The sequence below is a fragment of the Phalacrocorax carbo genome, chromosome 1, assembly GCF_963921805.1.
Source record: "Phalacrocorax carbo chromosome 1, bPhaCar2.1, whole genome shotgun sequence".
In the NCBI taxonomy this organism is placed as follows: domain Eukaryota; kingdom Metazoa; phylum Chordata; class Aves; order Suliformes; family Phalacrocoracidae; genus Phalacrocorax; species Phalacrocorax carbo.
Genome location: NC_087513.1, coordinates 101,853,283 through 101,875,229, shown reverse-complemented (window position 1 = coordinate 101,875,229; position 21,947 = coordinate 101,853,283). Strand labels below are relative to the sequence as shown.

At 51.9% G+C, this 21,947-nt stretch overlaps 1 protein-coding gene across 3 annotated transcripts in view; it reads right to left on the bottom strand.

Annotated features, from left to right (window-relative positions):
- Nucleotides 1-329: 329 nt before the first annotated feature.
- Nucleotides 330-21,947, bottom strand: part of IGSF3 (immunoglobulin superfamily member 3) — a 101,183-nt gene continuing 79,565 nt past the window's right edge. For all 3 annotated transcript variants that reach the window (XM_064469250.1, XM_064469269.1, XM_064469260.1), the window contains 4 exons: nucleotides 12,015-12,425; nucleotides 9,869-10,276; nucleotides 4,041-4,469; nucleotides 330-3,267 (listed from right to left, as the gene is read on the bottom strand). In XM_064469250.1, coding sequence (XP_064325320.1) covers nucleotides 3,017-3,267; nucleotides 4,041-4,469; nucleotides 9,869-10,276; nucleotides 12,015-12,425 — 1,499 coding nt within the window. In that variant the 3' untranslated portion in view covers nucleotides 330-3,016. The remainder of the gene's footprint in view (nucleotides 3,268-4,040; nucleotides 4,470-9,868; nucleotides 10,277-12,014; nucleotides 12,426-21,947) is intronic.

Here is a 21,947-nt window from a genome sequence, read left to right as displayed (position 1 = left end):
AAGGGATGGGAGGGGGACGTATGAAGAGCCAGAGGGTGCAAGATGTCTGCAAGCTCCAGCCTGCAAGAGCGAGGAGATGCACTGCTGGGGTGGGAGGAGAGTTGATGCATCAGGGACCAGGGGTGGTGGGAAAGGGAAAGGCTGCCTTAAAAGGGGGAGCGGGCTTAGGAATTCAGCACACATTTATGCAGGGAATATGCATAAAGGCATAATGAAAGCCCAACTCTGACAAAAACCAGCAGCAATAGGAATCACAACTTCCAACACAGTTTACTACAGCTCTCAGGTGTGTTGTATAAAACATGTTTTAGTGCAACATAGTACAAAGGTTTTGTTGTTTTTTTGTTTTTTGTTTTTTTAAAAAATCCCAAACATTTTTCCACCTCATGCATGGATAGGGTATCTCTCTTTCTTCTCAGGTTTGTTACAGAAAGTTACAGCAGAGAGAGTGGTTTGAAAAGCTTTGCATTAAAACTCATTACAGGAAGAGTCTGCCTTATAAAAAGAGAAGTTTGAGACGGGGCAACACACTGCCAGAGCAACAGAGAAATGTCACTGGTAAGGTACATTCAGGGACCACTGCAGGAGCCGCTTCCCGGGAAAGCCCGGGCTCAGTGCAGGAACCGCTGGGGCTGGGAAGGGACCCATTTCGGCCAGGGGGACAGGGCCAGAGGACAGCCCTCCAGGAGAGCCCTCCTCTGGGGCAGACAGGCTGGAGAGGAGGCGCATGGCTCAGACACAGCACAGTGCTCTCCCAGGAAAGAACAGCTCCCGCCAACTTCATTTCTTCTTTTTTTCCTTTAAAGCTGAAAGGAGTTGCAGTTCCTGCCCGGGAGCAGTACGTACAGGAGATACGACATTTATGAAACAATACCCACTGGCTGCAGCTGCTGCTGTTTGTGCCTCGGTTCTTCATTTCCATTCACTTCTCAGCCCACTCCTCTCTTTGCAGGCGCCTTACGCAGAAAGGGAAGACAAGTGTGTGGGTGTGTGATACACATATATATAGATATAGGAGTGTGATATTAGCATATGCTGGAGCCAGTAAGCAGTTACGTATCGAGGAGGCAGACTCTGCAGAGGGATGAGAGAAATTTGGGCTTCCCAGTGGAAGAAGAAACCAATGCCATTCTGGTGGAGGAGCAGAGGTGGCTGACTTCAAACACCCTGGCACGGGATGGTCTGTGGCCACATGGGTCCTCTCCCAGCCGGGAGAGAGGATGAAGAGCGCAGATCGCCCACCCGAGGCTTTGCCACCTCTGAAACATCAAGGCATCAGGGTCTAACTGACTAGTGCTACAGAGCATCTGCTGAGGTCCCCTTCTCTTCACAAAGAGCAGTCCAACCCTCCTGAAGAGGACGGCGGCTGTGGGTATGGCACCTCTCGTGCATGAGGCGGGGAGGAGGGTCTTGCGGCTGCACCCGTCCACCCCCGTTGGCTTCAGCCATGCTGCAAAAAGTAAATGGCCGTATTTGCCAGGAAGACATCAAGGAAGACAACAAAAGGCCATTTTTGGCAAACATTTTCTTCCGCCAGACATAACACTTTGGGCGTACGGGGAGGAGGCGGTTTCCTCCACCGAACAGGGCAGGGGTACTTGGCAATATGGGGTACGGGAGCTCAGGTGCCCCACACGGAGAGAGCCCTGGTTTGGTTTGCAAGAGCCATATCTTTCACAGAAAGAACAGCATTTCCTGCCACAGCGACTGCCTATGAGAAGAGCAGGTGACTTTGCCAGGAGGGCGAGCTTACGGAGGAATGGTTTCTCCTCCTGAAGCCCCAGGAACAAAAAATGGCAGATGCACGCACACATGCAGGGAAAGATTTCTCTTGGCCCAAGGGGACAGGGAAGTCCCCAGGGCACCGACGCAGTGCAGGCTCCTTGTCTTGTCCAAGCTCGCGCCAGGAAGTAGCACAAGCTGTGGGGAAACTCGTGACACGTGGTGGTTAATCGCATGTCCCTGCTGCGTGGCATGGCTGCAAATGGGCTCCTTGGCTGAACCATCCAGGGGCTGTGAACCCAACTCGTGGAGCTTCCCCTTTTCCCCTTTCTAGAGTCATTACTTTGGTCATGTTGAAGTCTTCAGAGACTGGATCCAGCCACCTGTCCCCAGGTGACTGAGGCACAGAGGGGATCCGCCTCGTCAGAGGTGGCAGCATGGACACCAAGGGAGGAGCACAACTCTGGTAAGCTGGAATGTACGAGGACCCTCTTTGCTACTGACAAAACCAGGGCTTTCAGGTGAAAAAATCCTTCCATTCCCTGCTTCAGTTCCTGGAGACAACCTAAGTTGATTTTGTCCTGACTGCAAGCACGCTGAACATTCAGTCTCTCAAAGATGGGGGAACGCTTCCAGCAAGTGAATTGCCCCCTCCTGAGAGAACAGTAAGATGGAGACAAGAAGATGCTGAGGCTACAGTCAGTCTTTGGGATGAACCTCCTGGTAGCTCAGCTAACCCCCTCTGGAGGCAGACCTGGCTTTGTCTGCTTTGGAAGAGGAAGGAGCTAGCTCAGCACACCTTGGGAAAAGAACTTCTTCACCGTGATACTGAGTCTGGGGAGGAAAACCAGTCTGTTTTGGAAAACATATACATTTGCTTCCAAAGAGATCGTCCCAGGACCAAAAGCCCTCTGGGAACTCCTTGCTGCATGGAGGGTTTGGGAAACCTGAAGTTCTTGGGAGTGACTGAAAAAAGAAACGGTAACAAAAAAGTAACAGCCCGAAGGACAGCAACTGACGGGAGCAAAATTAATCCACGGAACATCCGCTATGTACAGCAAGCACAGGGACCCTCCATCCGTCGGTGTGCTGGGGTGCATTCCTACAGGTGCTGTAGAAAGCCTCGGACCTTCCTGTCCCGGCCACCTGGGTGCTCCACAGAGCTCAGCCGTCACGCTGGAGCACAGACACTGAAAAAAATGAAACAAGAACAACAAAACCCACTCTATTCCTTAGAGTTCCTGGTATGTCTCTGCTTTCTCTCTCTGCACGTCCCCCCAGCACCTCTGCCTCTTTAGTCTATGGTTCCCGGGTGGATGCTGAGGACCGGTGGCTCTAGGCAAGTGGGAGAGTAGTTGAGGTGAGGCTCTTTGATCCACAGCAAAGGGACCCCATTCTTGCCCTCCGAGTTCTTGCTGGAGTTTCGGCTCTTGAACCGCACCAGGAGGATGGTGATGATCAAGATGCCGAAGATGGGGAAGGGGTAGAAGAACACAAAGTAGAAGAGGGCGTCGTTGGAGCAGATGACGGACTGCAGGGTGGAGCCTGGAAAAAGACACGGGACGGTCACATTTCACAGCTTCTCTGCAACGCATGGCCTACAACAACTTCTTCAAGAACATAAAAACCAGATGCTTATTAGTCTGTGTCAATGCAGGAAGTGAGGCTTTGAGAAAAATACCAATACTGGTAAACAGAGCAGCAGGAAAAAGCTACTGCAGGACATGTTTTGGCTTTATTCCCCTCCAGGAGTTTCTTGAGTGCTAAAGAGTCCTCCCTGGTGGAATTTTCTGATACTCCATAAAGCAGGGAGCCTTGCAAAGCATTGTTTCCCTCAGTGGTGGTTCACAGAGGCAGCGTCCCAGGGTATCTCCCTTAAGGGCCCACAAAACTATCTCAGCTATCTCTGGGGTCTCTAGACCATCCAGTGGCTTCAACAGTTACTGGGAGGAGACCCTTGTGCCACAGCCTGTGACCCTGGGCGGAGCTAAGCCAACTTCCAGGGTGTTTCTCAAAGGGAATGGCTAAACCCCAGTGTGGGTCAATATCTGCCCCCACTGACCTGGGACACACCAGGCAGCAAGTGCTGTGGGATGGGCAGCCCTACCACAGAGCAAAGCACAGCGCAGATGTGCAAGCCCAGCCAAGAGTGGGGCTACAAGCCACCAAGCTAACTGGGAAACCACCTACACTACAGATTTGTCCCGCTGCAGATGAGACCCGTTCCCACGCACTCCTTGGCCTTTTTATCTCGGTTGAACCAAAGACACAGGGGATGCCAGGGCCATGTCTGCAAGAGGCTCGTCGCCTCTTCTCACCTGCATCCTGCACGTGAACAGCGACCGTCCCCGACTCCTCCTCCGCCAGCCGGTACCACACGCCGTTGGGGTCCGCCAGCCACTCCTCCACGCGGCACGAGTAGTTGCCTGTGTCGGCACCGCCAGCCTGCAGCACCGTCAGTCGGAAAAGCACCGCCGAGAGCCTCTGGAAGCGCAGGCGGCCCTCCCAGCGACCGGCCTCGGGGCTGAAGACAGCGTCAGGGCCCACACTCAGCACTGCCTCCCTCTCCTCCTCCTCCTCAGCCTCCTCTGCGTGGCCACCCGCCTCTTTGGTCCTCAGGTTGTACCACGTCACTGCAAAGTGGGACTCTGGGCTGGAGCGGGACAGGATGCTGCAGTCCAGCGGGAAGGACTCCTTCTCCTGCACCGTGAGGTTGGCAGTCGCCGTGTCCACCTGCAAGGTGGGATCTGAGATGACAAAAGGGGAGAGGTGAGTGCTGAGCAAAATGCTACCATCGAAGCCACCCTGACCTGGCACAAACTGACTGTCATGACTCTGGTGCTGGGAGCAATCCAAGCAAAACCCAAAGGCTTGACACAGCCTGCCAAGTCCCACAGGTACCTCTGTGGTCAACCCCGTGGGTGCAGCATCCTCACCTCACCGCACACCACCTGGTGCAGGGTCAAACAGGAGCTGGCTGTGAGCCCTGTGCTACCACCCTGCCCACACAGACCCTTGCACCAACTAACGGGTGTGCGTGCGAGAGGAGAAAGCTGCTGCAGCTCATCCAGACACGCTACAAGAACACGGCAGGAAATATCGAGGTTTGGCGCATGTGCTGAGGAGCAATGTACTACCATTACAAAGAGCATTGCACTCCATGTTTATTTTTTATTTCTTTAGGAGCGCTCAAAGGACTTGAAAATCAGTATGAAAGGAGAGGTTTTTTTTCCAGCAATTTGGGAAGTTATTTAGGTAAGAGGTTGCTCCATGGAGATGTCCTCAGCGCAGACACAGCAAGGACACTTCCAAAAGTCTCCCTCTCTTGTTTTTTTCTCTAGTGCTTGCTGAAAGGCTAGAGATGTTTTTACCTAACAGATACAGCGGCCAGAACCCAAGATGAGTTGATTAAAGGCTGACTTCAAGAGCAATTAACATTTGGTTTAGTCATCTTGCCAGGGAACACGTACTCCAGGGATCGCAATCAATCCAGATCTAAGCTTTCATTTAAAGATTAAAAAGCCCTTTCCGACACAGGGGCTGAGCAGGAAGGACAAGCCGATAGCTCGCCGAAGAGAGAGGCGCTTTCTCCTCCAGAGAAGACAGCTGGGCAAACCTCCCTTGTACAGACCCCAGGTGTCGCTGCGGGAGGGGGCTGCTGTCCCCCTGCTCTCATCAGCCACAGGGCTGCTGTGCCCAGCAGGGCTTCTCATTATAGCACCTGCCCAAGACGTTTTAAACGGCCCCATAAGGAAAATCTTCATTAAGGCCAGAGCTCTTCAGGCCGTAGGCAACATGAGTATTTTTCAGTTCGCATCTTCCCTGGGAAGACTCTCGAGCAGAAACAGGAATGAGGCAAGTCCTGAGATTCCAGGGACTAATGAGGTAAAAATGAGCAAGGGAAGGAAATGGCTTGTCAAAACCAACACAAAGCTTCCCTGTCCTGGTTTTGGCTGGGGTAGGGTTAATTGTCTTCCTAGTAGCTGGTACAGTGCTGTGTTTTGGATTTAGGATGGGAATAATGTTGATAACATGCTGACGTTTTAGTTGTTGCTGAACAGCGCTTACACTAAATTAAGGACTTTTCAGCTTCTTGTGCTCTGCCAGTGAGTAGGCTGGAGGTGCACAAGAAGCTGGGAGGGGGCACAGCCAGGACAGCTGACCCAAACTGGCCAAAGGGATATTCCATACCATATAATGTCATGCTGAACAAAAACTGGGGGGAGTTGGCTGGGGTGATGCGGACGCTGCTCGGGCACTGGCTGGGCACCAGTCAGCGGATGGTGAGCAATTGCATTTCACATCGCTTGTTCTGTATATTCTTTTATCATCGCTATTAGTTTCCCTTCCTTTCCCATCCTATTAAATTGTCTTTATCTCAACCCATGAGTTTTACCTTTTCTACAATTCTCTCCCCCATCCCACTGTGGGCAGTGAGCAGATGGCTGTGTGGTGTTTAGCTGCCTGCCGGGTTAAACCACAACCTCAGCAGATTAAGCAGAAAGAGAAGAACTGCTGTCTGAAGGTGCTGAGAGGTCCCCCCCTCCCCCCCCTTTGCTTGTGATTATAATAGTCCTGAAAGATGAGCGTGGAGATCCTCACTAATGAGACATGAGTCACATGCAAGCTTAGTAATTTTGTTAAGTACTGGCTGCTATGACAGAAAAACAAACAACAACAAAGCACTGTTAGAAAAATACTATCTTGAATTAGTGCACCCCCAACTCCCTCTCTTCTTCCTATCGAGGTTCCCTTCGAGAATTCAAAATGAGCCTCACGGATTTCCCCTGCTGTTCATTTCCCCCCCTCCATCAGGGCTGGCAGTTTGGATGAAGAGCTGCACTTACAGCCAGGCGGGCATGCAGGGTACAGGGATTGCCTGGTGGGGGTCTCTGCTCAATCCATCTTGGCCAGCAAGGTTTCTCAAGCAAGGACCTGGCAGATAAGGGCTGTGCCGTCCCCTGAAAGAGCTCCTCCTTCACAGTACAAATCTTCTCTGCCAGGAATCACCACTAAAACCTTTCCAGAATCTTACCCTTTTGGCAGTTCCGTTGCAGAGTTACGAGTCTGACACCTCGCTGGAATGGGCAGGCATAAAGCACAACAGGAGTATTTGCAGAGTGGTTGCATCACATGCTGGAAAGTACCCAGCAAAAGAGGATCGTAACTGTTATTTGACTTACAGCCTTTAAGACAGACATCTAACCTTGTGTCATATGCCTCAAAAACAAGGGAATCTGTATATTCCAAGGTAAATTGTCCTTGCAGCTTATCTGTTGTTAAAACGGACAAAACTTAGCAGAGTTCCCTGGGAATCTGCTTTTGAGGGCTTATGAGTGCATGAGTGCTGGTCAGCCTTTAAAAACCACCTTTTAGAAGCACAGGAGCAGGCGATTCCACTGTGTCTTAAGTCAAGCAAGTGGGGCAGAAGAGCAGCTTGGCTGAACAGGGTATTCCTCATGGAGCTCAGGGGTTTCATAGAAGAAATTCTATGATCTCTGGAAGCAAGGTCAGGCTTTGCAGGAAGATTACAGAGCTGTGTTTCACATACGCCGGGAGAAGACATGAAAGGCCAAAGCTCACTTAGAGTTGAAACTGGCCAGTGTTGTGTCAGCTAACAAGATGGGCTTTTTAAAGTGTGCTAATAGCAAGAGGAGGTCTAAAGAAAACATTGGACCAATACTTGTTGAAGGTGGTCACCTGACTGATAGGGATGAAGAAAAAACAGAGACATTCAATGCTTTTTTCACCTCAGTCTTTAATAATACTGGTAGACCTTGGGCTGCCCCGTCCCCTGAGTCAGAGGACTATGAGTGTGGGAACGGTGACTTTCCATTTGTGGAGACTGCATCAGGTGAATGTTCACAGGTTCATGGGGCCTCATGGGATTCATCCCACAGTACTGAAGGAGCTAGCAGATGTTATGGCAGGATGCTTCTAGACCGTCATCCAAAGGCCTTGGGGGTCAGGGGAGGTCCCTGCTGACTGCAAGCTAGCCAATGTTATTCCAGTCTACAAAAAGGACATGAGGGAACACCTAGGGAACTACAGACCTGTTAATACTGGATACTATTGAAATACATTTAAAGAATAATGTGATCATCAGGCCCAGTCAACATGGGTTCACAAAGGCAAAGTCCTGTTTAACTGATTTAGTACCCTTCTATGATAAGCTCACCCACCTAATGGATGAAGGGAGGGCAGTGGATGTAGTTCTTCTGGATTCTAGTAAGGCTTTTGATACTGACCCTCACAGCAACCTTCCAACAGTCAACTATGGGATGAGCAGGTTCACGGTGCGCTGGGTGAAGATCTGGCTGCAGGGCAGCACCAAAGGGGTTTTAGTGAATGGGGCTACATCTGGCTGGTGACTGGTCATCAGCGGTGCTCCTCAGGATTCTATTCTAGACCCCATTCTGTTCAATATATTTATGAAAGATCTGGACGCAGGAGCTGAATGCACCATTAGCAAGTTTGCTGATGATACCAAACTGTGAGGTGCTGTTGACTCTTGAGGGACAAGAGGCCTTGCAGAGGGATCTAGATAGATTGAAGCATTGGACTTTCATTAATGGGATGAAATTTAACAAGTCCAAATGCTGGATTCTACACCTAGGATGGAGTAATGCTGGGCACGAGTATAAATTGGGAGAGTGGTGGCTGGAGAGCCGCCCTGTAGAAAGGGATCTGGGAGTGCTGGTTGACAGCAGGCTCCATAGGAGACAGCAGTGTGCCCTGGCAGGCAAGAGGACACACCACAATCTGCGGTGCATCAAACACAGCATAGCCAGAGGGTCAAAAGAGGTGATTATCCTGCTGTATTCAGCGTTGGTGCAGCCTCACCTCGAGTACTGTGTGCAATTCTGGGCCCCACAATGTAAGAAGCACGTTAAGGTCCTTGAATGCATCCAGAGGACAGCAACAAAGCTGGTGAAAGGGCTGGAAGGCGTGTCCTGTGAGGAGTGGCTGAGGACTTTGGGCTTGTCTACTTTGGAGAAAAGGAGGCTAGGGGCAACCTTATCGGTCTCTACAGTTTCCTGAGGAGGGCAAGTGGAGAGGGAGGTGCTGATCTCTCCTCCCTGGAATCCAGTGATAGGACACATGGGAATGGTTCAAAGCTGCACCCAGGAAGGTTCAGACTGGACATGAGGAAGCATTTAGTTACTGAGAGCGTGGTCAAACACTGCAACAGGCTTCCCAGAGCGGTGGTGGTGCCCCAAGCCTGGCATTTGGACAATGCGCTTAATAGCACGCTTTAACTTTTGGTCAGCCCTGAATTGCTCAGGCAGTTGGACTGGATGACTGTTGTAGGTGCTTTCCAACTGAAATATTCTATTCCATTCCATTCCATTTCTACTCACAAACCTTTGAAACTGGAGTTTCCTCCTTGGTTTGAACTTCTGTAGCACCTTTTTTCCCCACTAGATCCTGGAAAGAAGAAGCACCTGCAGCAATCCCTGATGCCTGCCTCCCTGTGTCTGGGCATGGCCAAAATGGTAGTGTTAGGGAGCAGGATCTGCCTGGACCACTATCACTGGCAAGAGGGTGGCCAGGAAGCCTGTAAGCACCCCTTTGTCAATATGGAGGCAGGCTCCTCATAGCCAACTCCTGCTCCAACAAGAAGCCCGAGCCCTTGTACTAACTGACACACAAACTCTTGGAGCTGTACACCCCGCATCTGCTTCTTCACCTGCAGAATGGAGGGCAGCAGTGTGAGGAACTGCCTGGACACCAGCAAGGGTCTCAACCTCCTCTGCTGCCCTCCTTTCATGCAAGGATGTTGCCCTGAGGCGCACGCCTGGGAAGCATAGATAACTTCTCCCACCTCATTCTCAATCAAGATGTGAATAAAATTGGAAGCCTATCTTATTGAATCTGGCAGCAGTGCTGTAAAAAATATTGATTTGCAGATGCAGTGGTGACAAAATCCCAAGACCATCTAGCTGTGTTTGCAGACTTGCTCTATGCTCCTTCTAGAAAAGCAAGGGTGCACCCAGGAAGAAATGCAAGAAGGCATCAGCACGGTCTGTAGCGCAGCAGTCCTGCCCTCTGCCTGGACCTGCTGTCAAAGACAGACAGGGACTCATGCGTTTGGTCCAAGAGGGCAGGGCGCTGCTCAAAGCTGTTGGCATGAGATCCTCCTCACCTGGTTGCTTGACGGTGAGGGTGATGAGTCCGGAGAGGTCCTCTGACCGCTTGTACCAGCGGTCACTGGGGTCGAGGAGCCACTCCTCCACACGGCAGTCATAGGCCCCGCTGTCCCTCACGGTGGCATTTTGGATGGAGAGGAGGTAGAGACCTGGGGACGGGCTCTCCAGGTGCAGCCGGCTCCGCAGGTCGCCCAGCGCCGCCAGGTCCCCATAGCGCAGGGTGCTCTGCCGGCTCAGCCGGACCACCGCCTCCTTCTCTGGGTGGCCCGGCCGCCAGACGTACCACTCCACTGAGAGCTGGGATGAGGGGCTGGTCCGGCTGCTGACCAGACACTCCAGGGTCACCCACTGGTTCTCCAGCACCGTGATGTTCCTGTGGGTCTGGTTCACCTGCAGGCGGTTATCTATGGGAAAAGGCCAGTAGAAATGCAGGGTGACTGAGGGTCCTTTGTCTCCCTTGCAAGCCCTTTCTGCATGGCCACAATCCTGGGGTGTGATGAAAGAAATGAGGAGAGGGTGGAAAAAAAAATGAGGGGTAGGGGGCATGGAAGAGGAGGAAAAGAAAACAGGACTTGCATTTTTTAGGGTCTTCTGAAAATCTCAGGCTAGGCACCAGCACAGGGAACTGGAAACCCAAAATATCCCAGTTGGTCCTAAGTGCACAGATACCTAGTCTGTGCACTTAGGAGGTCACACCTCAATCTTTTCTCATCCTCCTCCTGGGGCAGGGCAGTAGCCCAGTCACACCCCAACCGGTAAGCCCTCCTGTTGTGGGAAAAGGGAAAAAAACAAGGCAGAAAACGGGCAGCTGATTATAGGGAACCACCACTGCAAAATGAGAAGTAGCATGAGGGCAAAGTCACACATGGTGTTTTGCTGCCTTGGGAATGCCCCTGGTTTTTGCTCCACAATTTCATTGATACATGGTGGGGGCTGACTGCAATCAGTTCTTTTATGTGAAATGACGTGTCGTACACTCCTAAGTCCTTCACAACTTCTTTCCAGGGGCACAGTCTGGACTTCCCTGGTACAGCTGCTTCAGCAAGTGACAGGGACCATACTTCCCAGTGAGATGTGGGCAATGCAATGGAGGGAGCAGATCACAGCTCCTCCCCCTCTGACTGCCCCACAGCCACCTTGGGACTTTGCAGACAGAAACGAGGAGCTGGGACTGGCAGCGAGAGGCATGCTTTGGCCTGCTGCACTCCCTGGGCAACTAGGTAAAACTGCGCTGGGGACCATACTCAATATCCCTCTTGCACTCCCATCCACAAGAGCTTGTGTCTAGCCAGCCAAATCCAGAGAAAATGCATTAAGCATCCCAGTCCAGCCCTGCTATCCAGTTGCGTCCCTCCTACCTGAGGTATTTTGTCTTCCAGAAACAGGCACCCAGAGCAAGTGGGGACAAGGCAGGTTTCTTTGTGAAGTACCAATGCTCTGCCTCAGCAGCACATATGGGGTTCACGCTGCTCTCAGAGACGGCGCTTTCCTCCCTGCCTCCGCGCTTTGCATGAAATAAGGGCTACGTCACCAGCTTGTGGGGGCCATCTTTAGCTCATCCATCAACCCACCTTTACCAGTGATGTCTGCTGCCAAAGAAACCACCAGCAGAGTAGATTTCTCATTTCCTGGCAGCCAGCTCCCCACCTCATTAAACTCATTACTTGCATTTCATGTGCACAGCGCAGAGGGAAAAGAGACAAGTGTCCCCGCGCCTGCCAGGATACAGTCACAGAGTAAAATTAAACTGTGTGCAAAACATAAAAATGCTTTCCCAGGCAGGCACACACCAGTTCTCTCTCAGTAGGTCGCTAGTCGACACTCTTGCTACATGATGCTCTCGAGGATAAAGAAACGTGGTTGCATACAGTGGCCCTCTAGATCGCGGTGGGCGGATAACCTTCATGTGGGGACACCGAAATGCACGCCAACCTGGCTTAAACGGAGAAGGGTCACATCAAAGGGGGAAAACATCCCTCTTCATGCAGGGATATGCAGGCATGAGGATGTAAGAAGGGTGTGACAAGGCTGTAGTGGAAAGAAGAGCAGAAGATCCCTGTTGCCCCAGAAAAGCTTGGTAAGCTCACGAGCTGTGCACAAGAGCTGATGCCAAGAGGACCCCCCCAGTGCAGCATGTGGTACCTGGCTGCTTGACGGTGACCTCTGTCCGCCCCGACACCTCCTCCGCCAGCTTGTACCAGGCGTGGTTGGGGCTGAGCAGCCACTCCTCCACGTGACAGTAGTAGCTGCCGCTGTCTCGCACTTCTGCCCGCTGCACCGTCAGGCTGAAGAGCCCCCCTGACGCTGAGCGCTCGAACAGCAGCCGGCCCCGCAGCCCCTCCTCCTCTGCGTAGGTGCCATACTCAAAGGCCGAGCTGTGGGTGGTCTTCAGGATGAGCTTGCCGTCGGCGTCAGAGGGCTTGTGGACGTACCACAGCACGGCGAAGTGCGAGTCGGGGCTGGTCTGGGATTTTACTGAGCAGTTGAGGGGGATGGGCCGGTTTTCCACCAGAGTGATGCTCCGCTTCGACTTGCTCACCTGCAGCTTGGTCACTGCAAGGGAGGAAAGGAGAAGGATGAGGGGAGGTGGGTCATTAACGTAGGAAAGAAACTCACCTGGTTTGGGGAGGACCAGAGTCCTCCCCCATCTGCAGGTGTGGCTGCTTTTGCTGGGTTCCCACTTGCACTGGACCTTTAAGACAAAGGTGTTTAAATATTCTCCTACCAAATCTCTCTTCTTTCACCCCCTGCTTTACTCCTGGATTCTCCCACCGTGTCCCTCAGCAAGAGGCTGCTTTTTCATGGTTTGCCCTTTAAAAGACTCCCTTTCTTAATTCACCATGGTCTAATGCACTGAACCTAGCAAGAAGACTACACCTAAACTCAGTGGGTTTTTTTCATGGTGAAATCATACCACTTGCACCTCTGAGCAATGAGCTCTTGACTAGTTCCAGAGAAAACCATTTCCAGGAAGAGTGAATTAAACACCAGTCTACCGCTGTCACATGCCAGCCATCTCAGTGACACGTAACTCACAGACACGCAATAACTAGGCGAGCAAACATGGGCACAACTGGAAAAGAAGAAAGAACACCAGCTGGAAAGGATCAGCAGGGAGCAAGTTCTCTTCCAGCAGCCATGAGATCTGGCTCCAGGTCCACAACGGACCGCACAGCCTGGGACAAGCCACAGGCACGTCACCCCTCTCGGTTTCCCAAGCGCAACTGCAGTTCCCACAGGGGTAGCTAAGTGGTCACGCACTGTCGAGGATGACACAATGGTGTCATTAGCTCTTCTGCCTGCAAGGAGAGACAGCAGTTTCCGATTCCTCTCTCCCTGCAGAAGCAGGAGATAAAACCTCTTCTGCGTGTGCTCAGGCTGCGAGCCTTGACCCAGGGCATTCCCGTCTGCAAGGGAGGACATGAAGCGCCCTCCTGTGACACTTGTGCTTGGCTTGCCCTGGAGTCCTGCTGGCCACAGACTGGAGGAGAGGAGCAGCTCCTGGCTGGACACACCACTCCTCCCAGCAGCTCTGCCACCACCTCCCCTCCTTCGCCTCTCCTGTGCGACCAGCATCTCCTCCAACGCGATGACGCAGGATGCCCAGATCTGACAGCCCAAAGGGATGAGCCCTAGACTGAGTGTGAAGCACAACACATTACACAGGTCATTGGAGCACAGTCAGGAAAATGGGGGAGGAGGTTCCCAGGAACAGGGGCAGCATGTGATGGGGTCCAGCAGGCAGCAGGTCCAAGCTGAGGCCCTTCCTGGTGCACCCTGTGACAGTGAACACCGCTGCTCAGGCATGGCCTATAAAGGGTGTCCTGACAACCAGTGGGTCTTCAACAGCCAAGAGGCAGAAGGTGGGTAACCCAGTCCTGCTCCAAGCCCAGCCCATCCCAACCTCTCCCGCTGCCTTGCGTGGCAGCTCCCCTCTGAAAGGAGGCATGCTGTCTTGCTGCCCAGTGAAGGGATTCTGCTGACAACCCGTAAATCTCTGAATGAAACCTAGCAAGCGCCCTGGGCACGAGTGACGTGACAGAAGTGTGGCACCACAGGCACAAACAACTGAAGGCTGCCAGGGGAGATGTGTCCATCCGCACCCTGGAAACCCGTCCCACACATCCTGTGTTTGCAGGGAAGCAACATTGTCTCCTCTCCCTCACCAAGGCACAGGCTCCTCTCTTTGCATCATGCTTTGCTTCCAGCTTCCCCTGAGCCCCAGGGTCTCAGATGTCGGCACAGGCGATGAGCGAGGGGGCCAAGGGAGAGGATGGGCACAGGCAAACAACATCAAATGGGAGGGAGGAACTCCCACCACAGCAATGCTTTCTGCTCTAGCACAGCATCTGAGATAGGCATCCTGGTAACGCATTAGACCTTCCCCTGGAGCCTGGATTGCCCATAGCTTTAATCAGTATGCTAATAAAGACTCAATGGCTGTGTTATGGATATGGCACGCAGAGAGTGGAGGGAGGGAAGGAGTGAAATAGTTCCTTGTTTTTCCTCCCTAGGGACTTCAACCTAATGGAGAAATTTAGCATCACCCTGTTGTATTTCTGCCATACCCCAGACACACTCCTTTGTTTCACTTCAGGACAGCAGCCTCAGCCACCCCACCCACCCACGTCCCACCTTTTTGGCTCACTGTTGGTTAAGAAAGGTTATTTCAAGCATTAATCAATCTTTTGAGTCCCTGGGAGATGAACCAATAAAGGGGAAGGTGATTCTCAGCAGTTTCCTTTCTCCCCCAGCCCCCTTTCCAAACAGTTTATTTTTAATTGGTACTGGATTATTTTCTGCAACCGTTACTAAGGAAACCTCTGTTACTATAGCAACCGTGTATGTTAAGTCAGTAGCCCTATATCTATTAAAATGCAGTATATACACATGCTGCGTGTGGCGGGGTTACTCAGTATCAACACATACCCACACCAAGCAAGCCAGGGTATGCACAGACCGGAGCTGCTGAGACGCAAGCATCCCCCCCAGTCCTCTTCCTGCATCACAGCACCTCCAGGAGAAGAAAATGAGGAGGATGGGCACAGCGTATTTTTAATCCTGGTGTTTGGGGCAGCCAACCTGCACCTCGTATGTGACAGATGTATTTCACTGAAGCAATGAGGGCTTGTTCCTGGATCACAATCATGGCAATTCTCACTGTGTACAAACAGCACGGACCCCTGAGGTTACCCAAGGGCTCTTGGATGCCCTCTGTGCAGCTCTTCCTGCTTCCATTCAACACTTGGAGAGATGTCCTCCTTTGTGGGGATAGGGTGATGGGGAAGAAATCTTAACTCCAGCAAAAATGAAATCTCAAATTCCATGCGCACACCCCGTCCCTTCAAGCCCTCCCTAGCAGCCGTTGCAGCCAGCGTTCAGGAACTTGCCCACACATGCACAGTGTCCCTCAGATCCTGATGAGAGGATCACTTGTACTGCCGTTACTAGTGGGAGCAGCAGGCCCTGGCAGGGAATTACAGGTCTTCCCTTTGCTAGACTGCACATGCTTGCACAGGCTCGTAACATCATGTGCAAAGTTTTGTCTAGATTAGAGGTATCAGCGATACATAATGACACCCCTGCCAATGCACTTCTCATCTAACATGATTTATTTTCCTAATGGAGGCACACCACAGAAGATGTAAGTGCAGGTTTTGTTTCCCTCCCACAGAATTAGAGAGGACATTCTCAGCCTTTTCCAATCTGTGAACACCAAATGCTTCCCCATCCAGGCACTGGCTCCTGCATAGTAAATGCGCGCCTACCTCTTCTTCATTACCTTTTTGCAGATCCTATAGAAATAATTCACAGCTTTTACAGACCACAGGCTGAAAACTGCTGAGCTGGAAACACTGTGGCACACAGTTTACCTTGGGGCAGCTTCACCTTCAGGCTGCAGGCTGGTTTGCTCGCTCATGCAGGGCAGAGATCCTCTGCTCACACTCTGGTTAAGGCAAGGGAAGCTTTGTGGGGCTGCTCACACTTCTGCTCTCCCACAGGAGGAGAGGAGGGAGGACCATCAGCCACCATTCACAGATATGCAAACTAATCCAGAAGGCTCATCTTGCACTTGGGAACAATGATTTAAAATAAAAAAATGCAAACCAAAACAAAACTACCAAATCCTGAAGTTAGGGGTCCAGGGTGGTGGTGATGGTAATGCAACAAAATGCCAGGGGGTCCATCTCTTTCCACCCTGGTGGTGAGCCTACTCCAGTGCAAAGCGGGTCTCACTCTGCCCCGTGCAGCTTGCCAGGTCATGTTTAAAGACGCTTGCATAACACAGAAATGATTGTAGCTGCTGGCACACGAGTGAGATTGCAAGAAGACTGACACCCCAGGCACTGAGCCAGTCAAACCTTGCCGTCCTGACATGGGGAAAACTCCCTTTCCTGGCTTGGGGATTTGCCTGGGCAGAAAGCCAGGAAAGGGCTCGGCCTTCAAATGCTGAGTTCATCCAGTTTGCCCCAGGGGCTGGCATTTCAGTGTGCCAGGGCAGGGCTGCTCCAGCCCTCTGTCAAGCAGCAGAGGCGGTGGCTGCAGCGATGTGAAGTTACATGGCATTTTCTGCTGCGCTGTCAGGAGGCTGATGTTCTCTTAACAGCCTCCTGAACATCTGCTTAGTGAGGGAAACAGGTGCATGTGTCTAGGTGAAGTTATCATGCATATCATCTGCAAAGCATAATCCTGTTGCCACAATGTCTCCTGGTTCCCTGGAGGGTGCCAGTAAAGAGGATATCATGCCTTGATGTACTGTAATTGGCCCTACATATGCTATTAAGGCTTTCAATTTACACTGGCAACAAGTCATAGTTACAACCCTCATATTTTTTTTAATCTAGCCTGGTCTCCCAGCCCCTGTGAAACCATGCAACCTGTGTGAAGAATGTCTGCAGATGTTGAACTCTGCAGTGGTGCCTGGGCAGAAGCACTGCAGGCAGCGCCAGGACAGAAGACATCAGGTCTCCGATGGCACGGAGACACGCTCTCCCACGCTGCTGAGGGCACCCCATGGCATCTGCTGGAGGAGCTTCAGGAGGTTCAACAGGTGACAACTCGTGCTGGAGCCTGGCCAGGCCAGGCCATGGGGGACATTACATGCCTCTTAGGGTGGAGAGGCTGGCAAAGATGCTACGTGCCCACAGCCAGCCCATACACTTACTAGACACCTCACTTCACAGACTGTCCTCCAGCATCACAGTCCCTTTGCACTAATTTCCAAGCTGAGGAAAACATCCCCACTCATTTGCAGGGGCATGCATTGTCTTAGGATACCTGCGGCAGCCTCTGGCCCTCAAAGCTTGCACCTCTGGGGTGGGGGGCTAGGTCAGACACACCTTACAACCACAGGCAGGCTACAACGTGGCTAAGTGCTCTCCACACCACCAAGCAGGCAATCAGTCCCCTCAAGCTGGGCATGTGCTAAGCACAGTTATACAAGTACTTGAGGGGAGGGAAAGCAGTATTCAGAGGAGGAGGGCAGAGGCAGTGATGTGATCCGCAGCTTTTCTGCTGACTCGCTGCTGTGGTGAAGCCACTTGGCTCCCTCCCCTCTGTTTCCTAATCATCAAGCAGGGGTTGCAACACTTACCTCTACCAAAGCACTTTGCAATCTGTACCTAAAAATGCTGCAATAAAAAGATGCTCTGTCTCAGACTCCTTACATCATCTTCCCTTGTAGGCAGCAAGAAAATACAACAGCAGGAGTTCACCTCCCACCTGGGAGCCACTATTAGCAAGTCTTGGGGATGGTGATGTTTAATTGCAGCTGGAGATACCCTCCCCCGAAAAAAGCCCCATACAAAACCCCAGTGTGCTGCCCTGCAGCGAAGGAGGAGGCAGCCGCCGGTCAGGGAAGGAGCCAGCTCTGCACGAGCCAGCAGCCATAGTGCAGAAGGAGTGGGCAGGAGGACAGCCACCACCGGCCCACAGAGTCCCCAGGGAGCCCTGTCACCGCAGCAGCGAGATGGTGTCCCACTTTGGAGGCTGCTGCCCTCTGGGGAGTGCTCCTCCAGAACATGATCTCGCCTGGAGAGAACTGATGAAGTGTTGCAAAAGTTTTCCTGGGGAATGTCCTACTTTTAAAAGCCTCCATCGGGATTTCACTGTACTGAGGTGCATGTGTTTGTGGGAGCAGAAACAAGGCCAACCCAACCTGAATCCCCAACATGGTTTAATGGTACACATGGGGTTTAGCAGGCTGATCAGGAGAGACCCATTTCCAGGAGCTTGGTCCCAAGGCAACTCTTCCCGCGAGGAACCCATCTCTCCCCGGCACCCTCAGTGTACAACCCTGAAGGGCACTGGCCAGGCTTTTGGCACAAACTCAGCCAACCCCTCAGCCTGCAGTCGCAACTCACTAGGGTCCAAAAAGCACTCAGTGCCCAAATTCCCGCCTGGGGATGTTTGCCCGGGATTCAAGGGACCCGTGTGCAGGTCATTGCTCTGCCACAGGCTTAGACATGCACTAATACTCGCCGCCTCTGTGAGCCCTTCTCCCTTCCACAAAGCAGGCCTGAAGAGCCTCCTCCACCTCCACACACGCTGCAAGGACGCCCGTGTTAATGACCCTGGGGAACTGGGGCAAAGGGAGCCAAGCAAGTACATCCCAGCGTTCCGACTCAGCGTGGTGAGGGGTGGGTCACTCATGTTTACTAAGTTAGCTGAAAGCAAACCAATGTTCAAAAGGGCAAGATGTGTGGACCCTTTCAGAGAAGAGGCATCAGAGCAAAAGCATTTGCAGAAGGGAAGATGATGAGATAGTTCTAGGAGGACCTTGCCCATTAGGCTTAACCATGGCATAGAAATCACAGCAAAGTAAAGACAAAGACTTCCAGTGCCAGGGCAGCCTCCCCAGAGGTGGCAGGAACATGGCTGCACAGCTCCTGACTCCTGTTATTCTCTTTTAACAGAACACAATTCCTCCTGAAACTGGATTAGCAAGGTTGCAAATTGCATTAGCCAACATGGGAGGCTGCTGGTGCAACAGGAGCAGGAGAAAGGGAAATAGCATTAGACTTTGCCTGCCATTATTACTGCCGTTATTAACTTGTCACTTTACTGTAGTGTTCCTATAACAATGAATTATTGCCTGAAAACAGGCTGACATGATTGAATTACTGGGAGAGCAGCTCCATGGGAAGGAGAGACAACATTAACCCTTTCCTGAGGAAGGCTGAGCTGCTGCCCCCTCCCAAGCAGGCAGACAAAAGAGCTGAGGCTTCGACTCACACCAACCTGCCGTCTTGACCTTCAGCAGTTCTGGTTTCAGACCAATGCCAAAAGTTTCTACAGTCCCCAAACTGCACAGGTCCTGGTTGCAGGTGGGCTGTTCTGGGTTGCCCATGCAAACAGAATATAGGTCTCTCTGCAAGAGCAATAAAGAGACATAGCTGGAGCTCTCCTATCTTTGCAGGTCTTCTGGCAACCCCTCTAGCCTATACTAATTTCGTAGGGCTAAATCCTCACTTTTGCATGCTGCTCCTTTCTTGTATAGAGAAGACCAGTCTCTGGAAAAGCCACCAAACTGACTGACTGCTAGTCTAGATGGATGTGGGTCACGCTCTTTCCCCCTCCCCCCTCACAGGGACAGTACTGTCTGCTTGCAGTCAGACAGGCTGTTAATCCGACTCAGCTCTGCCCTGCCTGACTTCCCTGGAGAGACGGCTCGATGGCCCTTCCACAGAAGGCTGTGCCAGGGCAGAGCCCCTGCGCAGAGTGGGAAGGAGCAGGCATGCCTTCACTCACCCAGGCCATGCCCCTTGGCATCACCCTGGGTACCACTCAGATGCTACCCCCACTCCCCCAGGGTCTGAGAGGCTTGAGCCTGCCTGCCTTTAGTCTCTTCCTCCCTACACGTACTGCTCGTGTTTTGCTAAAAATCAGCTACTCTCATGAATTTACAGTTCTTTATATGAATGCTGTAAATAACGCCTCTTGCAGCCGGACTGGCGGGTGCTCCCAGCCCCAGGAGCAATCCTAGGAGCCAGCTGTGACCCACCTCCTCTCAGGGACAGAAAGAGGCCAGGAATAAACCACCAAGTGACCTGCATTTCAATATGTTCTGCAAGTTGCCACAAAGTCCATAGCCCAGCAGGCGCAGACATTCCCCAGACTCACAGCCTGCTGCTGCAGCAAGACGAACTGGGTACTTAAGTAGCTGTGCACATCCATGCTGACTGTCACCCGTTCCCAGTCCAAAACTGAGCCCCAAGCACAGGCATGTGCTCCAAAGCACACTGTACTACTGTAACTTGGGGAAGTGCAGCTTAATGCACTCAAAATGCTGCCAGCGGGTGCTGTGGCAAAGCAGAACAGGCATCTCCCCTCATACCCTGTGATGGACCTGCCTGCATCAGATGCTCTACTGTACCCACACCACCTTAAGCCCCACAGAAGGCAAGCTCTGTCCAGCCAAACCTACTGACAACTGGCCCCCAATGCCTCCCTCTCCCCAAAAGCAGCGCAGTCAGACTTCTGACCTACCAAATACATAGGTAACGGGTCAAGTCCATCGCTGCACACCTCATGCTGTGGCACAAAGACTGCCAGCAGTGACAAGGACACTCACTCAGCCAGGGGACAGCCTGGGGTTACCAGCCATGCCGTGCCGGAGTCTGCGGAGCAGCTAACAAACTAGCAGGTAACCAAGCGGGGCCTCAGGGAAGCATGCATATGTGACCCAGAAAGTCCCTTTAAAGCCCAGAAGCCATACATCTGTGAGCATATATGGAAGAGGCTGTGTGTAGCTGCAGGGATGGAGAAAGCTGTGAAACCCACAGCCTCCAAGGTCCAGCCACAGATAAGCCAGAGACCACTGGCTGGGACATGATGCTGGCCTGGGAAAAGCAAGAGCTTCCCCAAGAAACAGAAACCACATCTCTCCAAAGTACAGCAAGAACCAAATATACCCCCAAAGCAAAACGCCCCACAAACCTAAACCCAGAAACCTTCCTGCCGAACCCTGAAATGAATGTAAAAGTTCTGCAGGAGAGAGCTGAGGGGAGGGAGGAATAAAAAATTCCCAGTGTGAGTTGTGCCTGCTGTCAGAAAACAATATACAGCTCACTGATCACTTGTAAATTAAAATACGGAGATAGGATCACTGGAATATAAATTCAGTACCAGGCTACTGCCACAGAGGATAAAGAAAGAAAGAAAAATAACACACTGAGATATTTAATCAACCCCTCATCAGAAAGATTTCAAACAAAGGAGTGCTCTGCCAATTAGGAAAAAAAAGTAATTAAATGTACCCGGAGAGCAAGTTATAACACATACAGCAGCAGCACGCACAGACTCCCGTGCCATTCTGGAGGCTGGCCATTAATGGCCGAATTTCCTAACAGGGCATCAGAAAAATACTTGGGAAGTTTGTGTGGGTGCACGCTAAGAGTACAGCTGCACCCTGTAGCGCATGGCTGACTTTGCCTGCACTGTATTTGATGTGAGCATTTTCAGTGGCTACCACTGAAAAGCTGGCTGCTATGCAGAGAGAGATAAGATGCTGAGGGTGGAATGAAATGGCATTTCCTTGACATCCAGAGAGTAAGTCGTCCAGAGAGACCTTAGGCAGGATCACAAAGTCTTTCAGATGCTGCCCGCACAAGCCCTGCCAGCCCCAGGTTGTCAGTGCTGCCCTCCATGCAAAGATAAAGTCCCCTGAGCAGGATCAGACTGAATCCATCCAAGAGCTAGCTCACTCCACTCACCTTTAACTATTCCTTTCCACTGGGTGGATTTTCTGCAGGTTTAGTAAACTGAGCTGCTGCTCAGCAGGACTGATGCTCGCATGAGGAATGGGTCAGGACCATGCAGCCAGCAGTACCCGTCAGGGACAAGGATCGCCTCCTTCTGTGCAGCCAAGTGCTATATCAGCTCCACCTGCACCCTAAACACTCATGATACTGCTGCCTCCATAAATTAACTGGCGAATCCATCTACTGTGTGGAAGAACAACCAAGCAAAATGAGCCATCTGTTGTTTCTCATGAAATTGTCGTCTTGAACTTCTTAAGGCTAGAGGAAGTATTACAGCAGGATGGGCTACAGATCCATCATTATTTGGACTCCC